The sequence below is a fragment of the Lampetra fluviatilis genome, chromosome 30, assembly GCF_964198595.1.
Source record: "Lampetra fluviatilis chromosome 30, kcLamFluv1.1, whole genome shotgun sequence".
NCBI classification, from domain to species: domain Eukaryota; kingdom Metazoa; phylum Chordata; class Hyperoartia; order Petromyzontiformes; family Petromyzontidae; genus Lampetra; species Lampetra fluviatilis.
In genome coordinates, this window is record NC_136304.1 from 946,344 (window position 1) to 971,524 (window position 25,181).

The 25,181-nt window shown below is 46.4% G+C and overlaps 2 protein-coding genes across 3 annotated transcripts in view; one reads left to right on the forward strand and one right to left on the reverse strand.

Moving 5' to 3' along the window:
• The window catches only part of LOC144943107 (snake venom vascular endothelial growth factor toxin HF-like), a 328,067-nt gene that overhangs the window by 301,834 nt on the left and 1,052 nt on the right, over window positions 1-25,181 (reverse strand). The window lies entirely within an intron of this gene.
• On the forward strand, window positions 1,675-6,489 carry LOC144943106 (histone H3.3A). Of its 2 annotated transcripts, none has more exons than XM_078870281.1 (3): window positions 1,675-1,813; window positions 3,912-4,211; window positions 5,237-6,489. In XM_078870281.1, exons 2-3 carry the CDS (start codon window positions 3,930-3,932, stop codon window positions 5,363-5,365), a joined length of 411 nt encoding a protein of 136 aa, XP_078726407.1. In that variant the 5' UTR covers window positions 1,675-1,813; window positions 3,912-3,929; the 3' UTR covers window positions 5,366-6,489. The 2 variants fall into 2 exon arrangements, with proteins under 2 accessions (XP_078726407.1, XP_078726408.1); XM_078870282.1 differs by lacking the exon at window positions 1,675-1,813 and adding an exon at window positions 2,454-2,606.

A 25,181-nucleotide genomic window follows, 5' to 3' on the forward strand; every position in this document is an offset into this window, starting at 1 on the left:
CGGTGACGTTACACTGTCAGCCACTCTACTTTGTCAACCTAAAAAATAAGTAACATTTAAAAAACGTATTTAAAAACACACTTTTATGAAATGTACTAGTAATTGAAGAACTCCACGACTCAGTTCACCGTGGACAATTAGACCCCAGCCGAAACATAACGCATAAAAAAGAATGTTTAAAAATATGATTTTATTTTTCATGATAGAATATAGTATTGTCATCAGTATGACATAAGTATACCAAGTTTGCAGTCGATACCACATTGGGAAGTGGGTTAAAATTGAGTTACAAGATTTGAGGATACAACAAAGACAACAACAGAGTGAGCTAAATGAAAGCGTGTAATAATAGCACGTTTTAGGTAACCACTGGTCAAGTTAAGGAGAAAAAAACCCCAGCCTGAAATAGAAAATTGTGAACACACTACAAATATAAGTCGGCACAGTCCAGGTATCCCTCGATTTACGAAAGGGATGCGTTCATTAAAAAACCACGCACGAAACGAAATGTGGATTTTCCCATTAAGACTAAAAATTAAGATATTGTTTCGTCATTAAATCTCTACTCACCTAAACACATACACCTGTATTACTTTTGAGAAGATAAAGAACATATTGAGACTACTTAATCAATTTAAAGCAAAACTAATTAACCTTTTCAAAAGATCTGCTGCACGTTGGAATGACCGGCGTTGCCGTTGCGCTGTAGGGATACCGTGACAGTCGTCAATCAGAATCTTTATTTATTTAGACTGGAGGAGGAATCCGATGAGCAATGAAGCTCTTTGTCACAGACGTCCAGTCGCGGATTGATGACACGTGTCCGGGTGAAACTTCGTGAACGCGGAAATTCGATTTCGCGTTAATCGAAACGTGCCCGCAAGTTGTCAATTTCCGTTTACGCGAAATTTCGTTCGTAAATCGAGGAATACCTGTACTGTACATGCAAAGGACAACGTATAAAACAAACCCGTGTTATTGATTATGTACGTTTCATTCTACAAATATAATAAGAACCTTTCTCTTAAAACATATGCAACTATATTTTTAAACAGAAATAAAGACATTCAAAATCCCCTATAATTAAACGATAGAGTACTTGCTATATGTATATATTTCCATGTCCCAACATTTTAATTATCTATCTCGAAGAGACCAATTGTTTTGCGTATGTAAACAAAAAAAATGCACGCAAAAATAAAATGTAATAAACAAAAAAAAGCATTACAGTACACCCAACCAGCATGGGAATCTCTCAATAAATCCCATACAAGGAATAAGTAATTTAAACAAAGCAATGAGTCACCACCACAATAATGTCTCGTGGAAAATCCCATAAAAGAAATGACTAATTTAAACAAAACAACGAGTCACCACCACTGGAATGTCTCATGATAAATCCCATAAAAGAAATGACTAATTTAAACAAAACAATGAGTCACCACCACCACAATAAAGTCTCATGATAAATCCCATACAAGAATAACTAATTTAAACAAAGCAACGAGTCACCACCACTGGAATGTCTCATGATAAATCCCATAAAAGCAATGACTAATGTAAACAAAGCAACGAGCCACCACAAATAACATCAACAACAATAATGACATCTGAGCCCGGCTGGGCACCGATTTCAAAACTTTCCCGAATCCGTTTCTGGAAACGCGGGGACCGTTGGTGACGTCACGCGGTGGGCGGGGCGACGCCGCCGCCATTTCGCCGCGGGAAGAAGAAGCAGCAGCACAGGCAGCAGCAGCAGTAGCGACCGGACTCACCTCCTCTCCCAGCCGCCTTCCGTCTCCCACGTCGCCCGGTAAGTACGAACAAACATACTCACCGCCTCTTCTATCGGACGCGCGCGTGTTTTTATTCGTCGCGTCGTTCTTGTAAGCGTGGTTATTCATCGCGGCGGCCGTCCTTGTTTCGTCGGGGCCCCCTTTGTGTTATCTCTCGTCAGGCCGTCGTTTTTGTTAGCCCTCCTCGCTTTGGCCGCTTCTCTTAAACGTCAAGTTTCTATCGCTTACTTGCTCAAGTTCGCTCGCCGTGCGAGTGAGAATCGGCCTTTCTCGCTGGCGGTGTTTTTTGGCGGGGTGGCGGGGGGGGTAAACGAGCGGATTAACTCGACGTTTGTTCGCGACGAGTACAACGTCGCGGCGGAGCGATGAGGCGCGAGGGCTTTTTCAAGAAAAGCGGCGGCGCTGGGGCGAAAAAAACCCCGCGCGAAATTGTCCGCCATGTCCCCCTGCGCGGTGACGTCATCGCGCAGGCCCCTCCCCCACAACCGCGCGTGACATCATCGCGCAGGCCCCTCCCCCCCTCCCACCGCGCGTGACGTCGTCGCGCAGAGCCCGGGTCGCCGTTCGCCTGTTGGGCGTGACGCAATCGCGCAGCGGCGGAGGCGCGCGGTGTTCCCGGCGGTGACGTCATCGCGCTTCCGCGACGCGGTGACGTCACGCGGGCTTTTGTTTATGGTTGTGTTGCGGTAGAAGGCGGCGGGAGAGGCCTTTTGTTTTAGCATCGGCTGTTGATTAATAAGATCGCGATTGTAGTTGGAATCTACGGGGATTAAAATACTCGAGTTTGTTTTTCCTCCGACGGAGACCTAGGTAATAAGCTACGGAATAACAAACGGAAATCCGAATTGAAGCGTTTGAAAACAATGCAATACATGCATTTAATGATGAAATAATGTAGCGTAATTAACGTGTATGTCTTTTAACTTAGAGGGGAAAAAAACACGGATTGTCTCACTTGTGTGTCCCGATTTTAAAGACGACTGGGAAGGAGGAGGAGGATACAATTGCATCACTCTTGAACGTCTATCGAGTCGTGTTAGATGATGCTACATGGTCGAGATTCATGCTCGTTTCGGTTTAACAGCGGGCTTCTTAAACGTCGTTATAGGCTTCAAATTCCAACCCCTCGGTTGAAAAGGAACCCCCGTTGTGTTGTGAATGATATATAAGCTTGCACATCTATTATTAACAAATGGATATTTCACCAAGGCAGTAAAATGTCTATCTCGCGTATGAACACGGACATGTTTGTTTTTTATGCCTTTGTTTCTCTTTTGAAACGGTCCATGTTGATAGCAGTCGATGTACGGGCCCGTGGAACTTGGTGTTATCAAGCCGTGAATAACTAAAATACTCGGAGTAATAGTCGCACTACGACAGCCTTAAGACGTTTTTTGAGTGTTTTTTTTTACATTATATCATTTGAATTGCAGTACAGCAACGTGGTGCTAAGCCAACAATTGCTACTGAATAAGAGTGTTAGGTTTACTGTATCAGGACATGAGCCGATGGAATGGGTATTTCACGAACTTGATGAAAAATACTTAAAATGGCCTTTCATTGCTTGACGTTGAAACTGGGTTTTATTTGAACACTACGAGCTGGAATTTAGCCAAATTAAGTGTGAATACAAACGTGTTGTCCTTGGTGGTGTGACAGCCTACGGCACCTGAGAAACCAGTTTGGCTCGTAGCAGCAGTGGTCCATCGTACTTTGTTTAGAAAATAACAAAAACATTCTGTTTGTCTATCGAGTCAAAGAATAGGTGGTGCATTCTGGTAGGTATTCAAAGCCAGACTGCTGGGATATAGCTTAAGAAAACACCTGTACAGAGGCCTTCTTTACACAGCCACCTGGAGTAGTCAGAGCCATCCAGTACAATTTATTAACTTGATTCCCTTCAAAACAGAGACATAACTCCAAACTGCACGAGCTCTAACCACCTACGTTTGTGTGTGCGGAACATAACCACTTGTGTTGGCTACCCCTACTCCCTCGTACATCATAAACCGCCCTTTCTAGATGTTAATCGGAATTACCTCAACAGTCTGTGTGAAAGTCTAAAGGGGGGAGGAGGAGGAGGAATCGTGTATCGTTGTGTGCACTCCTTTGCAGACCGTCGATACCGAAGAAATGGCTCGTACCAAGCAGACAGCGCGTAAGTCAACGGGAGGCAAGGCCCCTCGCAAGCAGCTCGCCACCAAGGCCGCCCGCAAGAGCGCGCCGTCCACGGGTGGCGTGAAGAAGCCCCATCGCTACCGGCCGGGCACGGTGGCTCTGCGTGAGATCCGTCGCTACCAGAAGTCGACGGAGCTGCTGATCCGCAAGCTGCCCTTCCAGCGCCTGGTTCGCGAGATCGCCCAGGACTTCAAGACCGACCTGCGTTTCCAGAGTGCCGCCATCGGCGCCCTGCAGGTAACGTGTCGTTGGCAACCTTTGGGAGTGGCATAGTTCAGAGTACCGTAGGATTTGGTGGGTGCACAGTCAGTCTGACTCGAATCTGTTTTTGGATATTTAGATTTACAGTTAAGTAAACATTTTTTGATTTAAAGCTTTCGTGACTGCAGGGATTAATATTCTTGGTTCTTTCGGTCACGTAGAAGGGAAATAATAAAATAATTGTTGTGACATTTTATTATTTCCCTTCTATGTGACCATTACCGAAAGAACCATGAATATAAACATTTTTTGCTTGATGAGATTTTTTTTTATTTTGACAACTCTTATGCAGGGTGTAAGTGGCTACTTTATTGAACTTATACAATGAATAAGTTAATGGAAATGTCCGAGACAGAATGATCTTTGTTTTTGCTGACTAATTTTAATAGTTGCAAACACTTTCATGTATATTTGCATTTTTATTAAGTAGAGGTATTGGTGCAGTTAAGTGAGTTTTCTCCATTATTTTCCATGCTTCAGGCAACTACATTGCATTACATTTGATTATTGTTTGTGCACATAATTGAAACGTTTCATTTGGCCAGACTCTATGCTTGGGGCACTTAACAGAAAACATGTTAATGGTGGCTACAGTTAACAAAGCATTAAAATAATGTTAGCTATTCGCTAAATTTTGGATGATTCATACCATAACTTGCAATGTAGGCGTGAAGCATTCGTGACAGTTATAGAATGCTTTATCAATACACCTGAGAGGCGACATGGATTTTAAAGCATAACCCTTGTGAATGTATATTTATAACAAGTGCCATAATTAATATAGTACTCCGTTTAAAAGCTCCTAGACCCTAGGGTTCAATTTAAACACGAGTGTGACGCGAAGTGCCTCGGTATCCCAGAGTACCCCAATATGTGGCGCTGCTCACATTTTAAATGTACATCTGCGATTGAATCCATGTGGGCATTAAGCCGGCTTAATTTAAATATAACCCTGCTAATTAATCGGTGTGGGTCATTTCTGTGTGTGGGGGCGGTTGCAGGAGGCAAGCGAGGCCTACCTGGTGGGGCTGTTTGAGGACACCAATCTGTGCGCCATCCACGCCAAGCGCGTCACCATCATGCCCAAGGACATCCAGCTGGCGCGACGCATCCGTGGCGAGCGTGCCTGATCGCCGTGCCCTGTCCATGTCAGAGGGCCCCTCTATACTCCGGTTTTTTATAGAGGCCCATTAGAGGCAAGGGAACAACAAAAAAGTATAGCGCCTTGTGAACTTTTAATGATTCTTGTTTTGGACAAGTACACTTGGATGTTCGATGTTGGAGGCCTCCCAACAATCGATTAAATATAAATGAACTAGAAACGCAATGCTTTATTGTTAATGTCTTTAACGCAAAGTGTGCACAATGATTAATGTGCAATTGGTGTGGAGGCTTGCACAATGTCTGTTGGGCACACGTGGTGTGTAGAGAATTTGGAAAAGCCTAATGATAATAACATTGGCGTCTATGAAACCGGACTTTAGAGCAGCCCTGGCTGATCCCCGAAGCCAACGGGACCAGATAAAGGTGCATAAACATTGTCGCCACGTCTAAACGTAGTGTGGGATAGACTAGAAAGTAAAAGGGTTGTCTTAGAGTAATTAACAGTCCTTGTTTTGTTACTGTTTTTTGTTCATTTTTAGAGGTGCTTGTCTCTGTGATGATTCAATAGAACCTGGTTGTGAAGGTCAGTCGATACTTTGGGAGTCTATGTTCAGCCTTGAAAATCTTAATAAGGAAGAATGAACGGCTACATTTGTAATTGCTGTGCTGTACGTTAACGAGTGGTGGTGGTGGTGGTGGCTGTGGTAAGCTAAGTTTGTAGTTGACCTCTTCGTTCTATCCAACTGTGTTGTCAGGACTTCCAGGTTTTACACTCTTTTCAGTCTAAACACAGTATTTGTACACGGTATTGTATTTTTATAACTTTCACTGAAAAAACAGGTAAAATTTTTGAAATTGTTTTGTATTATCTCCGTCTTTGCTCCAGTGCTAGCTGTGTGTGAGCGTCACACGTACTCAGTTCTTTCCCCCTTTGTGGTTTTATTACTTTAAGACTTTGACCATTAAATGTTGGGAAGTTATCCAATATATCTTTTGTGTTTGTTTACATACATTCACACTCGCAACAGTTGACATTTTTCATGACAGTGATTGCATGCAACAAGCGTCATGTTTTGCAGTTGGAGCTTTCCTGTATTTTATTTAAACTGCTGGCCTTTGCTCCTATTACAATAAACTTGCTTATACAATATGTGTGCGACCTCGTGGCATTGAATATTTTTTTAAACATTTAATTTGCATATTTGAAAAAAAATTAGTTGCATTGGCATCTTTGGAATACATTTCGGGACATTAATTTATTTTGCCACTGAGTGAAGGACAAGGTGTATTAATTGCAGCAGAAGACGACAGAAAACCAAATGCTTTGATGTGATATTGAATTTCGACGCCTTTTCTAAAACAATTTTACCCGTTTAAGTCCAACTGATGAAGCAAAATACAGCCTTCGTTTCCACGAATAATTGTAAGTGACAGCACAAAGCGCTTGCATAGAAACGAGAAAAAACTCAAAATGGTGGACGTGCGATTGTACAGGGAGGTGGGTTCATGGTGTTTGGTAGGATCCCGACAACCCCCGATTCTTGTATTTGCTGTTTCCCTCTACTGGGGCCCATGTGTACTGCAGTCTTGAGAAGTGCAGCATTCAGCAGGTCACCCCCTCATTGCAGTTGTGGAAGAGTGCAACAATTTCACCAATTTCAGTTGACAATAGCTGACGTCTAGTTTTAATGGTCACAACAATATGCCGGAATAACAATCATACTTGTGCTTGATTACCCAGGATATCCTCGCCGTGTCTTAAGACTTTTAGGAGGGTCCTGCCAAGATTTTTCAATAGGGGGACGATTTTGCTACGTGTTTTAATCTCAGTTTTGTAACGGTACATTTTCAACATTCGTAAGTTTCACCAAAATCAGTTGCATCTTTTTAAATAGTTTTTTTAGTGACAGGAGCTGCATTTTTACCATGAAAATCATAACTGATAATGGAAATCAGACGTTGCATAAGTGGCGTAAACGTGTTGCATTAATCAAATAGTGTGTGAGGAATTTTCAGTGTTATAATAAGGACGTGGGTGTGTTGAGCGGACACATTGCAAGATAAATCGTGATCAGCATGGCTCTTTCAGTGGGAGAGTTAAATACTCGAGAGACCACTTATAATCACTTGCCTGCAGCCAAATTACCACAATCATGGATATGATTCTGGATATCCCCAGGTGGACGGCGTTAATTAATTACCCCCTTTATAACAGCAGATAATTGCAGCAATCTAGTATCTTACTATAGCTACAAGCTATTGCAGTTGAGCAGTGCGCCGTTAAGTATACACCATACATTCGCTAAAGGTTGAACATAAGTATGCACTCATGTGTTATGCATTAGGAGCTTTCAACTTCCTGCAGGTTTTGCTCGCATAAAGGGCAAGGATGGAGATGTTCAATCTCGGCTTCGTTTGCTTAATAGATTTGCAGACACTCATTGAATACATAAATGCAGTTTAGTAGATGGCCTTTAGAAACATGTCACAGCTAAATGGGACCAAACGCCGAAAGGGAGAATTGGGTAACAACATGCAGCCAAACTTAATTTGGGATTGGAATTGAGCGATATAAACACCCGAGGTACGATTTGACACAGGACGTAAAGGAAACGCTTTAAACGAAAGGAGTATTGTGGTAAAAGTTGCGGTGAACGCTGCATTTAAGGAATGTTTAATTACAGGGTGATCTATTTCCAGATACCCCCACCAAAATAGGGCGAGAGTTGAAGAGTGAGCAAACTATACGAATGGCTCTAGAGCTCCCTCTAGTGGATTTCCTTCCGCCTGCAGTAGCAACTGCAGGGCTGCACCTTTACCAATTTTATACAATTGTAGATTTTGCGATACAATTAGTTAAACATTTCCCATTTGTAGTTGGCCATGCCCCCCCACCGTTCCAGTCCCTGACGACCACATTTAGATAAGCCCCTCCCCCCTCCCCTTGTATTTAATAGCTTGTCTCTTGGATTTCTCCTCACTTGATACAGTAAATTTAGCTGTGACGGTCCCACCTGAAGACGGAGACTTGTGTTGCCTCCGAAACGTGATTTAATTGATTTATTTTCATTCATTTTTATTTTTTTACCGACGTGACTTTACCGAAAAAACCTAAGAGTACCCATTCATGCTACCACCTGCCTTCCGTGCCTCTGTTCAATAATAGCTGATGATTTCAAAATGTATTCAACCACCTGTTATCATTTGTGATTTTTCATTTTGGAATATAGAAATCTTTGCCCGCCTTTTTTCGAAAACGTCAGATTCCTTTAAAAAGTGACAAGACTCAGGATTTTCTGGGTAAACTATATAAAATAATATTTTGCATCATTCGAATGCTTAGCTGCCGTTTTTGTTGCCTAGCATTCACCCTGATGGCATCTGTCCCTATGCGGCAGAAGGTAATAGCAGTATCGGCCTGCAAGTGGGCATTGGGATACGTGTTACGATTAAAAGAGGGTCAAATCTAAAGCAGTAGGGTATCTATACATGGATCGTCCTGTTTGTTTTGGTTGACTACAATTCTAGTAATTCGACGCTAGAGGGGTGTAGAGTCCAAGCACCTTCAGACCTCACGTGCAATTCACGTGACTGCATCTCACAGGGTGATAGAGCTCAGTTATTGACTGGGTACAGGAGGAGGACTTCCAATCATATAGTAATTAGTTTTTATCCAGAGTCAGAGTATATTAGTGTGTTCGATTGGCTCATAGTATTATTACTAACTAGGGCTGGGACGATTAGTTGATTTAGAAGTGTATTTTTTTTAACCAGGTGAGAACGCGAGAGATGGTGAGTCGGCTCATTTGCAAGTGACCCGGGGCACCAAGTTGACAAAAGTAAAACAAAATACAGCCACGAAGCAAAGAGAGATCAGCACAAAAACAACCGTTTCGCGTGGCGACATGGAAAACAGCGCACACACGAATTAAAACAAGCCTTCTTTTCAGCGCAAATCAGCTTCATTAAGTCGATTGATCAGCTAAATGTTACAATCCATGACAATATTTTTTTTCATGGTGGATTCCCCGTGACCTTTACATTTTTTTTGATTTGCTTTGACATCCTGCCGACTGAAGGTGGGAAACCCCCTACTAAGCCGCACACAACACATGATGCGGATGATGGTGCTGATGACTTCATCAAGCACCACCCATCACCTATTTAGTGCCACGTGTGGGAGCAGAGATCGATTGAGTGGTAACACCGTTAATCGGTGGAGTAATTTATAACAGTACTTGAATAATCGGATTAACCAAGCTCTAACTACAAACTTTAGGGTGCTTAGCAATGTCTTATCAGCCCTAGAGGGCAAAACGATTTTACGCGTTGTTCTCAGACTTTAAAGCACTCAAATCTAATTTTTTCAGGGAACATGGCTTTCATGAAAAATTCCACGTGAAATATGAAGCTGTCAAAATGGGTTTCATCCCATGTGATTTGAACAACGAAGGTTTGGCAGTGGCCCAACGCACTGTAAATGAACTGTTTAAAATATGAAGTCTTACTTATTGTACTGTTGCAGTGATGCAGTTAATCACAGCGGTTAAAGTCAACCACCCTGCAATGTACAAGGTGCTCCAGATGTCTTGTGACCCCCAATTAATTGACACCTAACATGTATATCCATTGCATATTTATTTCTGTTTAAAAATAAACAATAGCTTAAAACATATATCCAGTTTCAGAGAATTAAATGGGGGTCGCGAGACATCTGGACCACCCCGTACAATGCAGCACTCACCACGTTTGAGTGTTGTGAGAAAATCCCGCGTGTTCTACCGATTCACTTCCACGTGTTCTACCGATTCACTCCCACAGAACCCGAGCCGACCCACGGGACAACACAACCGTGGACGAGCGGATTTAAGAAACTCGCCCATTCTCTCCACACTGCCGCGCCGGGCGATCCCCTGAAATCAGAGCGCGCTCGCCGCTGACACCACGGCGCAGAGCGGAGACAGACATCCAACGAGCACGGCCGTGGATGTCGCTGCCACCACGAGAGCCCGTGGGCCCCATCCCGGCCTCCCGTGCGTGAGAGAGGAGCCCCCAGAATGTGTCGCTGGCGCGGAGCCCAGTTCGGACCTTTAATCTGCGCCTCACGGCGGAGTGGAGGCTTGCTGTCGGCTCGTGTGCCTAATTTTCTCGCCCGTCTTCGGGATTGCGGCAATGCGTCACGGATATCATCGTTTTCATTCGCCACAGCCACGGTCAATCCGCTGCTGGATGAAGGCCTCTGCAATCCGCAGCCATTTCTTGCAATATAGCTGCGATGTAACACTCCAATTAGTGCCAACACACGGAGCTGATTTTATCGCTCCACATGCCCCGTTGGATGCCCTCTCAAATGAAACGGCGTTACGTTCATCATCAACATCCACGGATTAATTCACTGCTGGATAAAGGCTTCCCAAAGCCACCACCATCTCTCAAGGTCCTTTGATGTAATAATCCACATTGCATCTGTGCGCGTTCCAATCAAGAGAATAGCCACTGAGGAGATGGAGCGATGAAGTCAGATATACACAGTGCATTGCCCACCACCACCACCGCCCCCACAACTCCCCAATGCATGGCAGGAGGCTCCTGGTGAGTCTGCAGTAAATTAGCGGAGACGAAGCAGAAAAATCAATCCCGATTCCTGAATACGGTGCCCTGTGCTGTGGCAATATTTACAACTCGTTAATTAAAAGTGTGCTATTTATACATAGTGAATGCACCGAGTGACAGACCATATATATGCTGGAGGAAAACCCGTCTCATGATGGGAAAAGTCAGCTCGAATGGCAACCGAGCAGTTAATTAAGAAAGCAGGTTAATCTGCTGCTTGACTGGAATAAGCTATGCCAGCATGTGGAAAATGTTTTGCTTTTAGCTGAACTTGCATTCTTGTAGGTGCATTTATAATCCTCAACATTCAATGGTCATCTGATTACATTGTCCTTCATAATATTTGAGTGGTGAACCTGATTACAGTGAAATCAACATTGTCTTTAATTAGTTATGCCCATACTTATTATGAATACATTAATAATTATCAAAATTCTAGGGTGAACCAATTGAATTGCTCTTCATGACCATTGGAAGGATATCACGTTTGCAATGAAATCAAAACTGTCATTATTCGATCATCTCTGTAGGATTCGACACTTGCACACGCATTCTATGAATTGGTAACAATAATTATATTATCTCAGCCTTTTCTCAATCCACTTTTGTATGAAGGCCCTCCCCATGCCGTATTGTTCATGGCAGTGTCTTTGTCCACTCCTCACTCCGCTGGTAAAGGGCGTGCTGGTGCCCAGGACCGGTCCAGCTACCACTCGCCACTAACGTGAGCTGCGTCGAGAGCCCATCGCTCCACCCCACACGGATTTGCGACTAAACTAAACATGTACATTAGCAGGTAAGGACCACTCAGCTACACAGTTCTTTTTAAGAAGCGACCTGGCCGCAAATTATAGCCAAACGAAGTGGCTTATCATGTGGAAATGTATAGCAGCCAAATACTCCAAACGCACACGACCGTGGGGAGAACACGCAAATTCCAAATACACAGCAGGCGTCCGGGTCGGGATCGAACCCACGCCCTCCTGTATACCAGGCGAGGTAGTCAACATCTCATTCATGCAGATTTTAATTTTGCCCAATCGCGGTCACGAAGTTGTAACGTGCAAGCCCCCTAATTCAGTCCAAAGCTAGTCGCCGCCACAGAGAAGGCATTAAGGTTATTGCACTAAATTAATTAAGAGCCGCCGAATGGGGATAGTGCTGGAACACACTCTCCCGTCTACCTCATTATGCAAGGCTCCCGGGTTCACAAACACCCCCTGGGATGGATGTCCAATGCGACTGCGGCGGGCGTCAAGAAGCCGCGAATCGAGAGACAAATGGCTCCCACCGCGTTCGTCTCCGCGGCACACGCACTCGAGGGAGCGTGCCAGGCACGCACGCAGCAGACACACATCTCCTTTCTCTGGAACTGACCCGTTATTAACAGCACATCGCCTTCTCTAAATGCTCTGCTACAAAAAAAAATATGTAAACCCCAGACGTGCTTATTATTTTATTATTGTTGTTGTTGTTGTATATAGCACATGTCTGAGGATGTTGTAGTCAATACACTAAATGTCACGATAACCCAATAATTTATTGGCATGTCACATCAATAGTTCTTTACTTACCCCGGCTAGCTTCACGCGAGTCTCAAGACTCTCGGAGTCGGTTACCGATAAGTGAGTGTGGCTAATAGTGTTGTTTAGGAGCACCGATTAATGTCGACGAGCAGAATCCCAGTAAACGCCGCGTATTTACTCACATCCCCATTTGCCTTGATCGACGCGTGGCTGAGCACCGTTCGTGAAATGTTCACGTAGTTTTGCCGCAGTGTGCGGTGTGTATATGTTCAGGGGGAAAAAAGAAGAACACAACACGTTTTATTATTATTATTTATTAGGTTTTATTTTGGCATGGATAAAAACACACCGGAAAAACAACACTAAAGAGACCTGGTTACACCATAGAGACCTGGTTACACCATAGAGATGTGATTACAGGAAAATAAAACCACGAAAGAAACAGTCCCAAAAAGCTGTGTACCAGGTCAAGTTCCAATTGGGAAGGTCGTTCATCAACACGGAGCAAGCAGCACAACGAATAGAAGACGGCTGATAGAACGCATCGCCTACCAAACAGAAAGGTACTCTTTGTCGGCAAAGTGCACACCCTGGGCAGGGCCATAACAGACTCTGAAGGCGCTTGCCACTCACCGCTGCGTGGGTGGCACGGCAAGCAATCCAAGTCGTGCAGCTGCGACTGCAGCAGCTCAGTGCTCGAACCAATGCACCACCAATCCGCAACAGCGACAAGGGCCTCCACGCACACCAATGTTGTCGGACTCGCCTATTCAAGATGTACAAAGGCACGGAGCTGCCTTTGAATTTTATTGAACAAAATTTAACATCATTAGTGCACAGGACCGCAGAGACGACAGCTCGAGGAGACGGCTTGCAAGTTTAAGGCCTGCACGGCGTACGGGGCAGGCGCTATGATAAATAATGTACACTCGTGTGTACACACACACACTCACTCGGGTTGTGGGAGACGCTATTGAAGTGATTCTGATTAAACAAACCCGTTCCGCTCATTGACACGTCACCTCCTCTGTGTTACACATTACTTGTGTTACTACGTTACTGTACGGTACTGTTATAACATCACTTGCACAGCGATCTTCTCAGATGTGCACAGCCTGATTACAACAGCTTCGGTGCAGTGTCTCCCGTGTAACTATACAGGGCCCATCCATGTGTAATGACATGATGACACCTGCCGGTTGGAAAAGGGAAGCACGGGTACAGGCACCACTAAAACATCATCCAATCCCAAAGGGAGAGGTATCTGGGCCAAAGGTAAGGGGCGGGGTTAGCCGAGATACTCCAGGAACCCGCTGGAAGGTTCCACGAGAGGGCGTGGCTGGAGGCGGAGCCTAGCCGCGCCTGCGGCTATATAAGCGGAGGCGGACTCGTGGTCGGTGTGGGGAGCCTTGGGTCCGGACTGCGTCGCTGCTTGCCGTCATCTCTCTCCGTTGTTCGGCCACGTGGCGGATCTCCTGCAGAGTTCCACCGCCCTTACCGGCACGCCGTCAGCCGGCGGCTAGGCCGGGAGTGGACGGGTGGAACCACGCCGGATGATCGACCGTGTGTGTAGTCTGTAAGGACGCTAACATCTAAAGTGTGTACTCGGAAAAGGAAGAAGATAGAGTTGGCCTGTGTTGTGCCCGTGTGTGAAATAAAGAAGAGTACCCTCGATACGACGTGTCGCGGAAGTCACTCTTTACACATGAAGAGATTCACCACCGATATCAATTACCTCGGCTTAAATATCCATTGAAAATCAATGTCTTGCTCAAATGAGTCGAAGCATCGATGATGGGTCTTCTGTTAACAGCCCTGAGCCAGTGGTGGATATTTCGCGTTTCTTTGGCGGAGGTGAGTTTATGCGAAAGCATAGTCACTGTTGACTTTCTCGCAACGTGGTGTCAATTGTATCGACCCAAGAAGGGTGATGGGCTGAGTCAACCTCCTCAACCAGGATTTGAACTCGCGACCTCCCGATTGCAAGCCGTGCTGAGCCACATGGCCGCAGACTTGAACGTTGAAAGAAAAGCAGAGTGGCTACGTTGGACAAAGGGTAGCAGGAAAATGGGTTCAATGGTTCAATAAGTATGTTGAGGTTTGTTGTGGGATGTGTAGACGGTTTGAATTAAAACGTTGTTCTCTCTATAATTTATCCACATTGTTTTATCGGTGTGTTTGTAATTGGAACTTCCTGTATATCTCATGAAAATCGAATAGCCAGTTTTTTTTCTTCTTCTTTCTTTCAGTGTTGCAGTAAATAAAATTGTTATATCACTCTTGACCCAATTCATACACTCGCATTTTATTGCTCCTACAATGCAATAAAAAAAGGTTGTGGAGCAATGGGGCAGTGAATTTGCCCACCACGCTATTAAACTGACCGCTTGCATTATGTCTGACCACGGCTAATATCAGTGGCAAGAGATTGCCAACCGCACCAGGGCCTCCCCCCCCCTCGTTCTAACAAGCATTGGCCAATGTTGATGAATTATGATCAGGTTCATCCAGCAGTGGATTGACAAGGGGCTGTGCGGCATTCGTTCGAAATTAATGCATTCTCTTGCACTTGATATCTCCCTCGTATTTTTACTCGATCTAATTTGCAACAAATGTGGACGGAGTTTGATGTCTCTCCAGACTCCGATTGATGAAACCTCATTAGCAATTAGGCATACGTTCATGCATACGTGTGTATGAGCATTCAGAGGCAAAAAACAATGATATGTCTTCAGAAATAAATGAAAGCAACTTAACAAGAACCATAGCAACACAGAGTAATCCACACCAACACATGCGCATTGCCTCATTAATTGAGCACGCTAATGCACACCCAGGTGCAATTATTAACATTTAGCTCTTCGGCAATTACGGTGCCACGGTGATTAGCGACTCACAGCATAGAGCACACTTGTACGGCGAGACACACACAGAAATAACGAGCACACGACTTGAACGCACGCCTTTACGAAACATCTGCCTTTGATGTGTGGTACACGTTTGCGGAACCACAGATGGATTTATTACCCAGCGACTTGCATGCACGTAGAGGGAACATCAACTCCCGTGACATTTCACAATTGTTGAAGGGGACATGAATTCACTGCACAACTCTGAAGTGGGGGTGTCTGGCGGGTGGTAGGGAACGGTGGGAATTCTGTGTCTGTATTACGTTGTTATACAGCTACCCCCTAATAGCCGCTTCGGCAGAGATCGGATTTGTGGAGGGATATCTTTAAAGTGCGACTGCTACAGAGCCGTGATGGCATTGGTGATGGCGGCCACGCACGAGGATCAAAAAACAAATCATTGTTTTGCTGCCTTTTATGTTCTTGCGGCACGCGTGGTGGCCAGGAGACTGGGATTTCGAGTGTTTTCTTCCCTCGTGTGCGTGGGGCCTTCTGTTGTCCCGTCGTGTCCCCCATGAATGGCATTGGCCGAACATTCCAATGTGCAGGACCCCGCTGAAGGAGCTTGAAGACTCAGTGAAGCTTTGTTGAATGATAATAGCCATCCACTTAATTATTTATTTGATACTCATCCCCTCTATAGGCCCATGTTATCTGCTAACCTTGCCTTCCCTAAACGTTCTTTGTATTAGCACTGACAATGTTGCCTCTGTAGCCAACTTTAAGCAATACTAAACGCTTGGTTATACTCTTATATAAGCGCACAACTTCATCTGTCTGTGATGAACGCCGCACTCTCCATCGCTGCAAACCTACGCGCCCCCTGCATGGACGACGGAGGCGCAGGGACAGACGTTCGATCACGTTGGGATCGATCTGCAGACGGCAATCTTCTCGCACGGCCAGCAGCTCCGTGTCGCCTTATCTCGACCCCGCAATCCCTAACAGGTAAAAGTCCGCATCGAACCGATCCCCCAAGCAAGGCCACCCACTTAACGACGAGAGAAAATTCACACGAAATGTCATTTTCAATGAAGTCTTCCAGATGTAAAATAATATAAGCTTTAAATGAAGAAATAAAATTATCTAATTAAAAACATAATAAATTCAAAGATGTTTCATTTTAAAACTTCAAAACGGAGCATCGGGTGCCTGCGTGAATGCGTCGTTCGTGTGCAATGTTTTTCGTGACTTTCCTGGCACCAGGCCGTAAATAATTCTAAATGAAGATTTATAAACGAAAGTCCATGATGCTGACGAAAGTAAAATAGGATATACATTCGCTGTTTTGGCTGTCTGTCTGAGCAATGTAGTGCATTGTCTTCATTGTACTTCTGTGTGTGTATGTCATTAAGATCAACGAACTTCATGATTCACTACATAATAGCAGTGGATTGGTGTTAGATGCATACACAATCAAGGTCAATACACTACTTCTTCTTCTCCTTCCACGCGTGTGTCCCACGTCACGTGGGGTGTGCCCCTGTCCTCGCCAACCCTCACCACGCTGCCCTGTCCCCCTGCGCCATCTCTCTTCACCAACCTTCACCACGCTGCCCTGTCCTCCTGCGCCATCTCTCTCCGCCAACCCACTCCACGCTGCCCTGTCCTCCTGCGCCATCTCTCTCCGCCAACCCTCACCACGCTGCCCTGTCCCCCTGCGCCATCTCTCTCCGCCAACCCTCACCACGCTGCCCTGTCCTCCTGCGCCATCTCTCTCCGCCAACCCTCACCACGCTGCCCTGTCCTCCGGCCCCATCTCTCTCCACCAACCTTCACCACGCTGCCCTGTCCTCCTGCGCCATCTCTCTCCGCCAACCCTCACCACCATCTCTCGTCAGCCATCCATCCCTCGTTCTTGTTCTCATCTCTCCTTCTAGTGACCCATCAGCACCACGCCGTGGCACCCAGGTGCTTAAACTCAAGGCCAATACACGACATGATCGTTTCCTTTTATTTTCGTAACAGTTGAGTAGCTGATGTCACTACCGCGTAAGTTTGTGCAAATATCCCGTGTGGCTCTCCCATGTGTTTTCGGGTCTCGCCGCGTGTTGTTTGGCGCGATGTCCTACGTTTTGCTCCACATCCAGAGACCTTCTTCAGGACTTGAACTGATTGAAAACGACATCACAATACGTGATATTATCACGTTAACCTCTTATTCCGCCGCACTATATAACCACAGTATTAACTCTACAAGATTGTGCCGCACAATGGCAATCGGTTTTGATTCAAACATTTATGTACAGGTCAATATAGATTTCATCCCTGTGTTGTGTACACTCAGAAAGACTGCAAGTACGCCACTGAAACATTAATAGCTGATCAAAATACTGAGAAATTGCTGTGATACAAAATTGGATACCTATTTTCTTGACAGACAGCAGCTCCGGGTCACTGGGTTTATTGGTAATTGTGCAACAGAGCAGGATAAGGCAGGTTTGTATTTTTGGAACTCACCAGCAAGCTGAAATATGTCACTTTATTTGGTGAATTTATGTCTGTTTGCCAAACACAAAAATGATGTATAGCTCAGTGTGAAAGATCGATTTTTTTTAATCAAAATGATTGTAAAAAAATATAGTAATCAAAAGCTTTGAGTCAAGATTTAATCAAGGAGGGTTGTTGACTCATTAATTCCTCGTGGAGACCTGGATTCGTCATATCAGCAAACTGGCATCTGTTTAACCGTGTCATTCCCTGACTTTAGTTATTGGTCTTAATTATAATGTAAGTTTTTATTGGTTATCAATTACATAGACATCCATCGACGAGATCGAGAAACAAAGTGAGTTGCTGGTTCGATATTGCATCGCTTGTGGATTCCTTCATCCAGCAGTGGATTGACCACGGCTGATGATGACATTGCTTTGTTAATTGAAACTAAATGTCTCATATTTTATATATGCTATCAATTGAACCTTATGGCAGGACCCCGTTGTCCCATAAGCCCCCCGTTCTCGCATAAACTGCGTTGCGACGTCATTGTATGTCTGTTGAAGGCGAACGACACGGAAATCTATCACTCTTGACGAGCTCTACACGATGTTGTGTTTATGACTGGCAATTTTGGCAACGACGGGTGCTCGGTGAAGAACGAGAGGACTGATTTCTGGTGGATCGCGGCGTTTGTGTGCGCGGTGGGACGGAGTCGCCATAAATAAATACATTAATTACGATTTTAACTTCCGTTTATTCGGGACCCCGGGGTCCCGCCAAAAGGTTAAATTGGACATTTACGCTAAGTTTATGTTATACATAGCCCTCTCAGATGCATGTATTGATTTGAAATGCATGATGGAAGCGAAGATTGATTGATTGTTTTGTAAAACGAGCTTTGATCCAAAAGCCATGGCCTGAATCACAAGCAAGGCAACAGTTCCCAAGGAAACGACTGATATCAGCTGTTTGGTTTACGGTTTTACTTTCAAAGAGTTGTTTGAAGAGTAAAACATTCCAATATATCTTTTTTTATCAAGTTATAAGTTTAGGTATTGCCCCAACTTTAGTCAGTGACCTTTCTGTGCATTATTGTTTTCTTTTTCTGTACCTCAGCCATGCATTTTATGAGAAATTACCGCGACAAAATTGTCCATTTACTCGTAAGGCTTTAGACAAAGATCCTCTGTATAGCCTTAACAGACTTTGGGGGCAAGTGCTGTTAGCGAGCACCTGCGAAGGCCAGCACGGCACACACGTGTGTGGGTGGTCAGCCCCACGCCCGGCCACCTTTGTCTCCCTAGTACTGATGCATTGTGCACATCACACCAAGTACTCGTTGTAGGCTGTGTTGACTTGGGTTGATGCCGAGGCCCCGTTCAGATTGATCATCTTTGGTGTTGGCCGTGAGTGTGAGTCGAACTCATGTCGCCGGGTACATAGAAAGCACAGGGCGCTAACCGCTAAGCCACAGCTCCCTCTTAACTCGTACTGGGAGACACAAGCACGCACCCGTGCAGGCTCAGTCGTGTCAGCAAACGCGAGACATGTATGAGCGAGGCATCTGACGGCTGTGCGCCTCCCTTGACTTTTGAATTCAGTGCTCAATCGATCTTCGCGTCGCAGCCTATGAATACGGCTCAGCGTGCAATAACCCCTACACGTTGTCGAGCCGAATGCAAGGCGGTGTAGGCCCACGTGGGCCCCCATCCATTTTGTTTGCACGCCTCGTCACATTTCGAGCTGTGCGTTTTTCCATTGAGAATTGCGCTAAAAAGCGTGTGTTCGTCAATACGTCAATTAAGATTCAAGTTCACAGACACCGGACTCCCGGGGCTTTATCCAAGCTTTCATACATTTGGAGATCCATTTTCGTTAATATCAAGTGGGTTTTACATTTACAGTGTATGTTTTATTATCAACAGCTCAGTTTACTTTTGTGAGTTCATCAGAACATTGTACAATCCCCCCTCCCCCATGTTTGTGGAAGGTTAGGGCAACATCATGAGTCAGATTTGTCAGTAAGTGGTGGTCAAGGGACTCTGGTCTAGGCTTGTAGGACCCCTGTGAAGTACAACTACCAACGGCAGAGACGGGTCTCTTGTGAAAATGGCACCACAGCAGGATTTCAGTGGGACGCTGCGTAATCATAGCGTCGCAAAAAGAGCCGTTTGTAACCAATGGCAACACAAATATTGGGAGAGCAGTGGCTCACGTCTCATTGCTTCTCTAGCCACCAACCACCACGCCGCGGTCTAACGCAGAAGTTTCCCCAAATTTCTCTGAGCACGCGGGCCACTGCCAACCCTCAAAGAAAGCTGGCACGCAGAGGCACCTCGCACACATGCAGCCAAACAATTTGGCGTTTTGTAAAAATAATTGCGTCTGTGACATTGCCGCAGGCCACTTCCCACGGCCTCGCGGTTAGCCGGTGGAAGGGAGCCTTGGCGAGGTGTGGTGGCATGAACAGCATTGACCTTTGACCCTGACCTTGATTGCATCTGAGACAACAGTCTCTTGTCGCACATGTGGGTGACTCGTGTGTGGTGGGTGTGCGGTCATGGGGCCAAAATGAAAGAGCACATTCAATCTCTCGGCAAGTGAGCCGCGGCGCTTTTATAAACGGTGGAGAGAAGAAAAAAAACACTGCTGATATTTTAATGTAAACTACTACGAACTGATAGCACGGTATTCATGTTTGCACAAAAAAATCCTATTTTTTTAGGTCTTATACACTACTCACAGTCGTCTTAAAAGCTTGAATGATCCCATTCATAGCCAATTTTGAGAATTATTTTCGCCAATTTGCCCACTGTCAGTTGGCAGACGAGTACGCTGCCAAGACCATGGGCTCAGATCCTGCGCAGTCAGGGTGGGTTTGGCCCATCGTGGTTGCGGAGTAAATGAGATTAGCTAACCATAGGGTGGCGACGCCAACCGTGGTTCCCCGTTATAGATAGTGCACCTTGCCGTAGGAATGGGGAATTAGAGCATTTGCTCAAGAAAAAAAAATTAGTGGGCGCACAGTTTGAAAAAGCACACGAGGCGATATTGACCGTGAAATAAATAAATTGCCATCTGAAAAGATGGGGGGAGGGATTGCTTCGGGCTTGTATGCCACAGCGGTTACACAATTTTTGATCGCTAGGAAATAGCGCTCTAAAGATCGAATTTTTTCTTCTTCTTAAAAAAGCACAATTTTATTATTATTTTTAAACATCCCCATTTCTCATTTCTCAAATGCTCAATTTCACAAGGTGGCGTAAAGCCATTTAGAGCTGGCGAGAGAACCACCGGGCTGCCAAACTCTGCCTCAGAAGAGAGGTGTGAACACTGAATTCTAATAATGCCCTGGTGCTACGAGAGTCGGGTGAGAGTCGGGTGAGCGAGGACGGGGGGAGTCGGTGGCGGTAGTGGTGGCGGTGGTGGATGGCGGTGGTGGTGGTGGTGGCGGCGGTGGCGGTGGTGGTGATGGCGGTGGTGGCGGTGGCGGTGGTGGCGGTGGCGGTGGTGGTGGCGGTGGTGGTGGCGGTGGTGGCGGTAGTGGTGGCGGTGGTGGTGGTGGCGGTGGTGGCGGTGGCGGTGGTGGCGGTGGTGGTGGCGGTGGTGGTGGTGGCGGTGGTGGTGGCGGTGGTGGCGGTGGTGGTAGCGGCGGTGGCGGTGGTGGCGGTGGTGGCGGTGGTGGTGGTGGCGGCGGTTGCGGTGGTGGTGATGGCGGTGGTGGCGGTGGCGGTGGTGGTCGCGGTGGTGGTCGCGGTGGTGGTGGTGGCGGCGGTGGTGGTGGTGGCGGTGGTGGTGGTGGCGGTGGTGGCGGTGGTGGTGGCGGTGGTCGTGGTGGCGGCGGTGGCGGTGGTGGCGGTGGTGGCGGTGGTGGTGGCTTGCCGTTGGGGGTGGGAGAGTCAAGACAGGAGGGGGTTGTCTCCAAATGAAACTTTTAAATCATCTCGATTGCGAATTAATGTAGTTAGGACTGCGTTTCGTGTTTAGTTTGTTGTCCTTCCACCACCCCCCGCCGCACCTCCGACTAGCACGGTTGGCCACGTGCGGTGCAGAAGAAGTTAAACACGCAGTGCGGACATCACACGCAGTGCGGAATTCACACGCAGTGCGGACATCACACGCAGTGCGGACATCACACGCAGTGCGGACATCGCACGCGGCGCGTGCGCTTCTCCACCTTCTCCATGCCCCAAGGAAGGGCCATTCCACACATTGTCACTGCAAGTTGTTTTTATGTTTTTTTTTTCAATTGAACACTCAGTGCGTGCTAATGACTGCGATGCCAACCTATGATGTAATTACAGGCAGACCTGACAGGCAAGACTTTTATTGTATGCATGTATGTATGTTCAACTTCATTCGCACCATACTTAGCCAACCGTGCATTTGAGGCTATACAAAAGGACTTAGTTCAATTAGAGATCGTTCGGAAATTGTTTGCACGGAAGCAAATTGTTTTCAGTTTAGTTGCTTTAATTTGACTACGTTAATGCCGTTTAGTGTAAAGCTTATGACTATTTCTGTGATTATTGTTGAGACGCCACTGATCGTTTGGGCACGTGCCTCGAATGAAAAGAACACCTAACGTGGCAAAGCAGTAGGCACACAATCACACGGGAGGGGAAACAGAACGAGGAAAGATTCGCTGGATCGACACGGTGAGGAATGGTTGCGAACATGGAGAGCGACAAGGAAATGAAACCGTGAAGCTGGCGCAAGAACCTCAACTAAACTATTTTTTATTCTACCAGGTAAGACCCACGAAGCTATGAAGCTCTTCTTCAGAAGCGATCCTGCCACAAATGATAGCTCAACAAAGTAGCTTATCGTGTGGCAAGTTACTGCAGCCAAATGCTCTTAACGCGTGATGTTTGAAAATGCGGAGGAAAAACCCGGAGGAGCCGGGGAACAATCCCCGTGACCACCGCGAGAGAGAGAGACACGCAGACTCCAAATTGACAGGAGGCGTCAGGGTCGAGATGGAACCCACGACCTCCTCCATACCAAGCGAGGTAGTTAATATCTCGTCAACGAAGAGGTGAAGAGACGCCATGCATCTCCGTCGTCTCTCGAAGACGACGGCAGGAAACTTAAGCAGAAGAAGATGGGGGTGATATAATTGCACGACTGAAAAGCCATCGTTTACGGTTTTTTACGTCTATTTATTTAGTATTTCCCTCTGTAAGGCAAGGTGCACACGTGGGACACCGTTTCTCATTTGCAGTCTTGGTCTCGGTGGTGACACAAGGTCAATGTCATTATAGATGTGCATGGCAAAGGGGATTATACAAAATCTAGACAAATGCCGGTGGCAACGCAGCAAGAAGTGGCTGGGTGCGATTGCCGACTCGGGCGTCTTTCCTGTGTGCAGTTTCTCTGTTCTCCGCCCCGAGTATTTGGCTGATGTTATGAGTGTCCACGCGATAAGCCACTTAATTGGGTTAACATTTGTGGCCAGGCCGCTTCTAAAGAAGAGCTGTACAGCTCAGTGGGCCTTGCCTGGGAGAATAAAACGCAGTTTGAGTTCATAGTTTGGTCTGCATGAGGTCTCCTCCAGATTCTCCGGTATCCCTTCACAGGCAAAAACATACACACGCAATATAACTGGTACCGGCCAGTTACAATGCGCTAAAATAGTTCTAAAATGTTATAATAATCACCCAATTGGGATCACCCATGGCAGCATCGCCCCCGAGTGTTGGGACTCAGTGAGGCTTTCCTGAGAAGAGAAGCGTAATAGCAATAATAATAATAATAACAAATATTGAATTGCGAACGAAACATGACATGTTCGGTACAATGTGGAGGCGTTTCAAGCCAAATGCTGCACTTGTGTGCATCGAGGCACGCCGAGGACGACGCTTCTGGGTGTCGTGGTTACGCAAGCGACACCCTCCGCGGTGGCGTTTGACAAGATAATGATGATGCCGGGCTGCGGTGGCAGGGAGGCCAATCCTCTCAGCGCTCATCCATGCCCCTTTACGCAACACGCGAGTGCCAGTCCCGTTTCGTCGCCACGAGAAACGGGAGACGGCTTGCGGCAGCTCCGGTATTGTATTTGGACGTGGAGTCCCAGTCAACACGCACGTGGCTGGAATCGTTGGGCCGACGTTGGTGCCAAAATTCCTCGTTTCCCGGGACAATGGCTATCGGTCGTGGGTGATTTTAACTTATGTGGATTTGGGTCATCGCGCCTGCACACAATGATGAGACACTCAGTGACTTCACACCTCGGATTGATGATGTCATCTCTGCTATGAAGAAGAGTCACTTCCCAAAATGAAATGTTGCCTATTACATACAATAGATACAGTACTTTAATCTTTTAGAGCAGTGTTGTCGATGCATGTATTGAGTTCTTTTGTTATTTGTGCTTATGCACCACTGCTAACTCGGTATCACAGGGTCGGGTTTATGGAACTTCCCATCACCACTCCATTGCCGCATGAGGACCCCACCACGCTGAGCGAGCGGCCTGATGATTATTTTATTCAACCTCACCACGCTGCCCAGTGCGGGCAGAGTGAAGATGGGGAGCACACACGTGGCACCATAGAAAGTACAGTGCAACAATGAAATTTGATTCACTGCCCTCTGCAGTTCACAACATAGTCCAGCCTTGCCACAGCCTATAACAACCTGGCAAGCATGGTGGTCGCCCACCCTAGCACCATCCACCCTCAACCCAGCTTAGATTCTGAGATCTGAAGGGTTGGGGCGGATTCCGGGTGATTTGGTCACAGGCTGCGGCAATGAAACCTGCACAACATAATTTACACGTGGGAATGATGATGCCAGAGGGGTTGTAATTTCAGAGGGACTATAGCAATGGTTAATTGGTTAATTACCCTTGGAAATTAACTGGGGTTTGCTGGAAGACAGCCACTGACTATTTGCAAACTGGCTCATTAGTGAACACCCTGGCAGCAGCCAGCCGCCACAAGTCTTCAGACAAAGGAAAAGGTGCAGCCGTGCATCACCTTGTTCGGACGTCCACGAGAGGGAGCTCTCGAGGGCGCCTCGAGACGTCTCGCAAAAGGTGGGAGGGCCCACATTCTCACCCCACTACACGCGACCTCTCGGGCCAAATGATTGCGCCATGTACCCGTTCACAGTACCAGGGGTGCCCGTTTGTTTCCATTGAACCGGCGACCTCTGGATTGCAAGTGCGGTGCGCTCGCCTATTCCGTGCCGCTGTGGCGGCACCTGGAAACCGTTGAGTGGCAGCCCAGAACTCCCTGCTAAAGGCTGCTCGTGCGAGAGCAGCCCTTGCGGCAGCGTGCACCTGCACAGCAACAGTGTATCTAAGATGTGTGTGTGGGGGGGGGGGGGGGGTCGTGGGGAGATGGTCGTGA